The sequence below is a fragment of the Acomys minous genome (assembly GCF_964271855.1).
Source record: "Acomys minous genome assembly, chromosome: 18".
NCBI lineage: Eukaryota > Metazoa > Chordata > Mammalia > Rodentia > Muridae > Acomys > Acomys minous.
The window spans coordinates 31,584,035-31,592,807 of record NC_140501.1 but is presented as its reverse complement, the minus strand read 5'-3'; the positions used below and the strand labels follow the sequence as shown (position 1 = coordinate 31,592,807).

Sequence of the window (8,773 nt, the reverse complement as noted above, 5' to 3'; positions counted from 1 at the left end):
TGCTTGCTAACCATTTTTCTGTGATACTATGCTACATTTAACGAGCAATCTTAAGCTTCAGAAATCTTTTCATATGTCTATTTCTCTAAGCATTATGCATAAAACTACAACATATTTCAAATATGCCAGTTACTCAAAATTAGTGGATAATATCCTGAGATACATTATGCTTCTTTTGAAAGGAAATATTCCCAGTGTTAAAGACTTTTCACCAAAAGATGTGTATTAAATAGACACACTGTTCTGTACCATAAATATATATAATTAAGGAAAAAGTCTCCAAAAATGATCAGGTACAATAGCCTCATTCATTCCCAAGCCATATATAAGTAGATGGAACTGCTTAAAGGCACTTTCAGACAAGTCAAGCTACCTTGAAGAAGAGACCAACTGAGCTGCCTGAAAGAGATAGTAATGTTGATCTGGTGCAAGTTGGCAGTGAGTTCCAGGTTTACAGATTTCATGAGCCTTCACCCATTCTGGGATGGGCTACATTAATGTGGCTGTCTTTGGATTATTTCTTTTATGGTTTGAATCTTTCAACTATATTTTCATAAGTAACCCTATAAATTATTGGTCCACTATATTAAACTTTGGGTGTATCCTTATTTTGATTTTTTTCATCAGTTCCATATCTGGGCTAAGTAGATGTTTTTCTTATGTCCTCAGGAGCAGTGCCACACAACACTTTCCACATTTGCATAACTACTTTGTCCCTTATAAATCAATTTCCCATACTTTATTTATATATTTAGAAGGTTTTGATGCCATGTCAATTTAGCAGGACCTCAATAGTAGGTTTCCTTTTAACGCCCAAGGCCTTCTAAGTAGTAGTTTTTCACCTTTTTTCTAATACTATGCATTCCCTCTTACAGAGTGATCCTCATATATAATCAAAGTAGGTTATTGTCATAATAGTTGTATTTCTATTGAAACAATTGTTATACCTACACTGACAGTGGAAATGTAGTTAGCGAAGTTGAAAGATTTGAGATATGTAAGAATGTTTACTCCTTCAGCAGCCTGCATTGTATCATTTGTCAATCTGAAAAGCTAAACAACAGGGAGAAATTTCAAAGCACAGTTCCAGCTTGATTTCTGTACATTTTAGATCCAAGAATTATGGTGTCTTTATGATTACACTCTTACCCACTAGCTCCTGTGGGAAACCAACAGGAAGAGAAACAATCAGCATTGTTTTCACAACCTCTTGTGTCTCCATTAACAACAACAACTTAGAAAGGATCTGCTGGCAATAAACACATTAAATTTAAAACAGGAATTGCCTAGACTTGAGGATTATCATCTTTCAAATGCCACTGTGTTGTAGATTACTAGACGTGGTAGTTTACCATGTGGCTTCCTCATGGATCCCATGTATTTATTAATCCCTCCAAAGCTCATCTCTTTGCACCCCACCCTGTTCCCACATGCTTTCTCTACAATAAAACTTTCTATACTCAGCATTTTTCTCCTCCAACCTCACTTTACTGATTTACCATTGCTTCTTCTCCCTTATGAAAACACTACCCTTTTCACTGTATTCTTTCTAGAGTATCTATCTGGGACAGCATTACCTTGATCAGTCTATGTTTTCATGTTGGAGGCCATGCAAGAGAAACAGCAAAACAGTTTTACAACTCATGCAATACCTCCCACTGGTTAGCTCAAACACAGTGAGTGTCCTTCAGAGAGGCCGAGGCCGGAGGACTATTACAGTGAAGACTTCAGGCTGTTATGGAGTATCACTCTGCTTGTTGCCTTTGTGATCAACACATTCCTCAAAATCTATGAGTTGCATGAAAATCTTTTAGAGATGTAGATTGTTAGTGAAGTTGGCTTAAGATGTTTTTGTTAGTGGACTTGATGTAGAAAATCTTCGGAACAATTTGAAGTTCAGAAAGGCACACTCTTTAAGAGTTGATTCAGATTAACCTGCATGCTCCGGGTGGTCCCGGACACCCGCTCCTCGCAGCAGCACCCGCGGCCGGCTCACTGCAACAGCAGCCAGGATCCCCCTGATCAGTGGGGCAATGAGGGTGTGGTGGAGTGGGCACTGCTCCTCCGGCAATACTTAGAGAAGCGACACTGCCCTGCCCTCCCGCCAGCCCTCCCTCGCGCCTGCCTGGGCCCGCGCGGAGGCTCCGCCAAAGGGAAGTTGGCCCAATATGTGGAGACCTCTGATCACTAGACCCCCAGCATCGCCACTGAACAATCAAGGCGTTCCAACTCCAGCGCAGCTCACCAAATCCAATGCACCTGTCCACATTGATGTGGGCGGCCATATGTACACCAGCAGCCTGGCCACCCTCACCAAATACCCCGAGTCAAGAATTGGAAGGCTTTTTAACGGTCTGGAGCCCATTGTTCTGGACAGCCTCAAGCAGTACTACTTCATCGACCGAGACGGGCAGATGTTCAGTTATATCTTGAATTTCCTACGAACGTCAAAACTCCTGATTCCCGATGATTTCAAGGACTATACTTTGTTATATGAAGAGGCAAAATATTTTCAACTTCAGCCGATGTTGTTGGAGATGGAACGATGGAAGCAGGACAGAGAGACTGGCCGTTTTTCACGGCCCTTAAAGTGCCTCTTGGTACGTGTGGCCCCCGACCTCAGAGAAAGGATCACGCTCAGTGGGGACAAGTCCTTGATAGAAGAAGTGTTTCCAGAGATCGGCGATGTGATGTGCAACGCCATCAATGCAGGCTGGAATCACGACCCAACGCACGTCATCAGGTTTCCTCTAAACGGCTACTGTCACCTCAACTCAGTCCAGGTCCTAGAGCGGTTGCAGCAAAGAGGATTTGAAATTGTGGGTTCCAGTGGGGGAGGAGTGGACTCGTCCCAGTTCAGTGAATACGTCCTCCGGCGGGAACTGAGGCGGACACCACGAGTACCTTCAGTCATCTGGATAAAACAGGAGCCACTGGACTAAACAGACATATTTCTTATGAAAAAAGAAAACACACGCAACCAATAACAATACGAGAAAAGGGACATTTGTGTGCAGCTGGGACCGTAATCCAAGCTCTGAACCTAAAATTGAATAAAAGATATTTATATCCACTAGAAATCACACCTGCATTCGTATGGGGAAAATTGGGATCATGATATCCTCAGGATGTAAATATATATATGTCAAAAGGTAGGAAATGCAGAGAGAGAGAGAGAGAGAGAGAGAGAGAGAGAGAGAGAGAGAGAGAAAGAGAGAGAGAGAGAGGAGAGAGAGAGAGAGAGAGAGGCAGGGAGAGAGAAACAGTGGGGGCTGTAGTGACCATGCCTGTCCTGGGCCTCTGAGGTCTCTGTCCAGTAAATAAGCCATGAGCAGAGACGGCAGAGTCTTCTTACAGTTTCAATTGCCAACATCCATCCATTGTTTCTTTTCCTTCATCCTCTCTTTTCTTTTGTTTTTAAACAAACAAGACACCTTGGCTGGTGTTTCTTTGCAAGTGGAGGTTTCGTGTTTGATCAGCAAGGGACCAGGAGGGAATTCAGAGAACCGCTCAAGAGCACACTGCCCGGGAAGCACGGTAGACAGACATCCAGACTGTAGTTCGTATAGGACTGACACTTTTTTTGTCCACCTCACAGATGTGACCTTACTTTTTTTTTACACTGATCGTTTGGCAGAGGGGCCAGAGTTTACCTGCTGGAGATTTCCCGTTTCGGTCTGCTGCTTTCCTACAATTTTTTTCAGATTTTATAATGTATTAAATACAATAAACTCTCTAAAAAATGAAAAAAAAAAAAAAAGAGTTGATCCAGAGTTGTATATGTTTGTTTGTGTGTGTGTGTGTTTGTTTGTGTGTGTGTGTGTGTGTGTGTGGTCAGAGAGCAAGAGCAATAAGAGCAATGCCATCCCCACTACTGTTAGCTGACATGCCTCTCTTGCTAAAGCTGGGCTAGTGATTAAGGTGATGATTAAATTTTTGTATCTATTTTCCCCCTCAGATTCTTGATATGATTTAATAAAACTGTTGATTAGATGCACACAATGAGGGTTCAAAGTAGAAATAACAGATTTGTATATAAAGTTTAGACTTGTGAGTCTCTGATGATTATAAGATTAATTTTAAGATAAATATTAATATAATTGATCCTTTCTTTTTAACCACAATTTGAAGTCTTCCAGTGAGAGAAATTGGATGATAAAATTACCTTGCTTGTTTATTCTTTGTTAATTTATAACAAGTTGCTTAATTATGAATATATGTGGGTGTTTGGAGTTTTAATTTATTCATAATATGTAAAACATTTGATCACATGAGGGTGTTACAAAACATGCTTTTTTACTTACATACATTCACTGTAATCATTCAGTTAGAGAAAAATAGAATTGAAGTGTATTGTGGATTTTGGACTTCTTGAAAGATTTTGCTAAAATATATAAGATATGGGTGAAAAAATAAAGTTGTTGGAGCTTTGCTTCATCCACCAAATATATATACGTCTGTATGTGTATACGCATATGTATGTGTGGAGTTGTTGAAGCTTGTTGGAGTTTTGCTCCATCCACCAAATATTTATATGTGGATGTACGTATGTATATATGTAGAGTGGTTGAAGCTTGTTAAACCATGCTTCATCCACCAGGTTTGTGTTGCCTCCTTTACCCTTCTTGCCTGCACTAGAGAGTATTTTGCCAGCTCCAGAGAATAAAGCTTGCTCCCTCAGAGAACAGTATGCTGAGTGATCAATAATTGTCTTTACTTACCCAGCCTCAGTTTACCATCAATGTCAAGCCTGGTCTTTAATATTTATAGGTTCCATTTTTTTTTAAGCCAAAATTCTCTGGAGCTGTTATGAGTTTACTTCTTAAACAAAAGCAACTTCCCTGTAAATGGTATGTTTGACCTTCTCTTAGAACATCTTGAGTGTTAATAATAAAATGTCTCATAAGAAACCATTTTATCTCATAGAAAGTTGGATTTTTAAAAGGGGAAACTAAAAGAGGATGGAGAAAGTATAAAAAAAAAGTGAATTGTGTGTATATATGAAATAATCAAAGGAAACTATTTAAAACATAATACTTAAAGCGTTGGTCTAAAATTAAATCATGATCTCCAAGCTGTCGATCATGAACTTACGTGGATTTATTAATCTTAATAATACTAATGGCTGTATTCAAGAATAAGCAGTGATTAAGCACAAGTCTCTCTCTCTCTCCATGGTTCTCTTTTTCTTGCTCTCTAGTCTCTCTGTCTCTGTCTCCCTTTCTCTCTCTAACACACACACAAACACACACCCTACCACACACATTGTATGTGTGTATGTTAAACAATAATAAAAAATGAGTTCATTAATTTGAAAGTGAATAAGCAGTAGTACATGGGAGAATTGAAGAAATTTAATAGAAGAGGAAAATGATGTAATTATATTATAAAAAACCTATGCTGACTGAAAATATATTTTAAACACTGAATGTCTTCTTTTAAATTTGCTCTTTTTTCCTTAGTGCAGACATCAGGACTTGTCCTTAAGGCATACACTTTATTTGATAATAATTTAAATATTTAGGCAATCAATATTTGATTTGTTAAATGATGTGATATGAGAGTGAAAGAAATACTTATAAGAAAATTTTAAAATTTGAGTGAGCAAAGAAATACAAACAAATTTATGCATTAAGAAAGGCATTGTAATAATTTTCCTTTATTTTATTTTATTTTTATATTTTATTTATTCATATTGTATTTCAATGGTTATCCCATCACTTGTATCCTCCCATTCCTCCCTCCCTCCCATTTTCCCCTTACTCCCCTCCTCTATGACTGTGACTGAGGGGGACTTCCTCTCCCTGTATGTGCTCATAGAGTATCAAATCTCTTCTTGGTAGCCTGCTATCCTTCCTCTGAGTGCTACCATGCCTCCCCAGCCAGGGGACATGGTCAAATATGGGGCACCAGAGTTCCTCTGAAAGTCAGTCCCCACTCTCCACTCAACTGTGGAGAATGTCCTGTCCATTGGCTAGATCTGGGTAGGGGTTTGAAGCTTACTGCATGTTTTGTTCTTGGCTGGTGTGTGACAATCTATGAATACATAAAACACATGTAAAGGAGAACAGTCATTTACTGTTTTGAGGAGAAAAAATGGTAAATCCCCATGGAACTCAGTGTATGTGTAGGTTCTTCAAAAAGCTAAAAATGAATTTATAACATAATCTAGCTATATGCCCAAATCTATGTATATGCCCAAAGGACTCCACATCTTAATAGTAGAATTACTTGCTCATTCTTGTCAAATTGATGTTCAGTTCATAATAGGAAGAACTTAGAAACAGCCTACATATTCAACCAATAAAATCATAATGAAAACGTGCATTTATATAATTGACTATCATTATTCAGCTATTAAGAGAAGTTTAATTAATTATAAATACTTCAGAGAAATATTTTTTAAAATCTGAAAGAAGAAATATTTCAGAAATGATGTATACATCACTATGTTTAAGTCCAAGGAGAGTCAGAGAAATGGATCTGAGGCACTCTGAATGCTATTTTTCCTGGAAAGACAAATGTTTAGATAATGTACACCTGAGCTAAGATCTCCATTTCTTGTGACAATGATTTTATATAGGAGTTAACCAATGAATTCCTATACACAATTTACTTGACCCTTAGGAAGCCATGGCCATCCTGACCATTTCTTGTCTTCCAATGGGATGACTTAGTCAAGGCTATATCGTATTTTACCAAGAGACATGAGTTGTACTGTTGTTCTTGGGTAACACGACACTTCTCTTACAAAAAAAAATGTACAGAGGAGAAATACGATATACACAACCTCAGCTTACAGTGGATTGCTGCACTGGCAGCATGTTTTATTTTAGAAGGAGCATGATAAAACAGAGCAGGATGGAAAAAGCACGCCACCTTCCCCCTCTTCCTCCCACGGTATCATACTACATAAAGTCAGTACATAAGAGCAGATCCGGCAAACTCAAATGTAAAGGCACTGCACTCTTCTAAGATCCCTTAAACTTCCTAAAGTGATTAAAAACAAAGATACTAAAACAAACTTCAAAGACAAATTGCTACTAAAACAAAATGAAAATAGAATGTAATATTGTTCTGGGTTAGAAAACTGAAACAGAAAATGTATCTATCAAAATGTCTTATATTTTCATCTTAGAATTGTATAATGATATAATTGTTTGCAAAATTACTATACACTCAAGATGCATATAGAGATTATAATTTATATGACAAAATATTTTAAAGTTGTGTAAGAGGCTCAATCAAGTATCTAAGGATGAACTCAACTGATTGATTTTTCTCATCCAAATACAACACTTCTTTCTGAACATTATAATGGCCTAGATAAAATTATAGAAGTAATTGCTCTACCCTAAGGTTCTTGAAAATATATAGCTATACACTGGCTATTAAAATATTATTTTAGAAAATTATAATGTGCTGTACAATTTGTATATATAATTTCTCCCTTCAGATTCTTATCAATGATGCATTATACCCACTATTTATTAGTATCATGAATATTACTAAGTGCTTATTCTCTTTATGAACATACAGGATGAAATTAATATTTGTTTAATATAAAAAGTTCAATTATCAAATAATCTATAATGTATTATATTAATAAAGAAGCTTCATTATGTAAACTCAAGCTCTTATTTTTCTCTGCATTATGTTTTCTGTTAGTTGTTTTGCTTCCAAAGCAATAAATAAAAACAGTTGTTCAGAATGTGTTTTTATTTTATCTGCTTTCCACTCCACAGGGTGTACTTACTTTCTGTCTTTGCTTACTTGCCTGCTAAAAATAATACCATTTATCTACTCTACCTATTCAGTAGTGTGAATGCTCTTCCTTAGGGAAAACAAAAGAGAATGCTGCTGGTGTGTTGGGATCAGAGAAAATGCAAATGATGTGTCTCATCCCCATTCTTAGCATAAGTTGTTAAGGGAGTAGTCACAATTAATATTTAAAAAAAATTTTACCACCTCAATGCATGCCCATATCATTGAAGAGTCTTTTCTGCCATTTCAAGTCCAGCCAAATATAAAAGTATACATCATTCTGAATTTCATAATGCTATCTTAAACTTTATTGTTTGATGCCTCATAATAATCTTCTAAGGTGTATATATCTTATGTATACCAATTGTTTGCTTATATTCTTTATAAAATAGTATTATGTGGACATATACTATAGCTATTATTTTATATAGAGAGATATTATTAGATAATAATAATTTTGTGTTTAGGACACAAAACTGCAGTGCCTATTTTAGTATGACTATTTGATTCAACTATATTCTATTTTTTAGTACCAAAGGTGATGATTTTGATAAAACAATTCCACCTAAATTCTCATTAACCTATAGTTGAAATTCAGTTGTCTTCTGTTCTCTTTTCAATGTTAGCCTTTTAAACTTAATGATTCAAATTAATGTACATTGATAGCTTTTGATTAAATTAATTTGCACATCATATCTGATTAACAGTGATGCTGACAATTTCTTTCTTTATTATATTTTTATTTTTTGTTTCACTTTTCCCGAGCACATTTCAAAACACCTGATAATAAATTTGTTAGTAACAGGCAAAGTATATATTATATACATAACCATCAACAAATATAATACTACTCTTATGTTTCTAGGTACAATTTTTCTTTACTGTTATAGTTTTAAATTTAAAAAATTTAAATAGTTGCAAAACAATAATTTTCTCATATCTAAAACTACTTTTATCTACCTAGAACCCAAAGTATCTTCTTTAATCTTTCTACAAATTTTACATTTGT

General features: G+C 36.2%; 1 protein-coding gene across 1 annotated transcript; it reads left to right on the top strand.

Annotated features, from left to right (window-relative positions):
• Positions 1-1,955: 1,955 nt before the first annotated feature.
• Positions 1,956-3,007, top strand: LOC311588954 (BTB/POZ domain-containing protein KCTD1-like). Its single transcript, XM_084767095.1, has one exon. The coding sequence runs from the start codon at positions 2,169-2,171 to the stop codon at positions 2,940-2,942; it is 774 nt and encodes a 257-aa protein (XP_084623221.1). The 5' UTR covers positions 1,956-2,168; the 3' UTR covers positions 2,943-3,007.
• Positions 3,008-8,773: the final 5,766 nt, after the last annotated feature.

What these genes read in the sequence shown, in the direction of transcription:
- LOC311588954 (XM_084767095.1), top strand. Translation starts at nt 2,169, where the DNA reads ATGTGGAGACCTCTGATCACTAGACCCCCAGCATCGCCACTGAACAAT.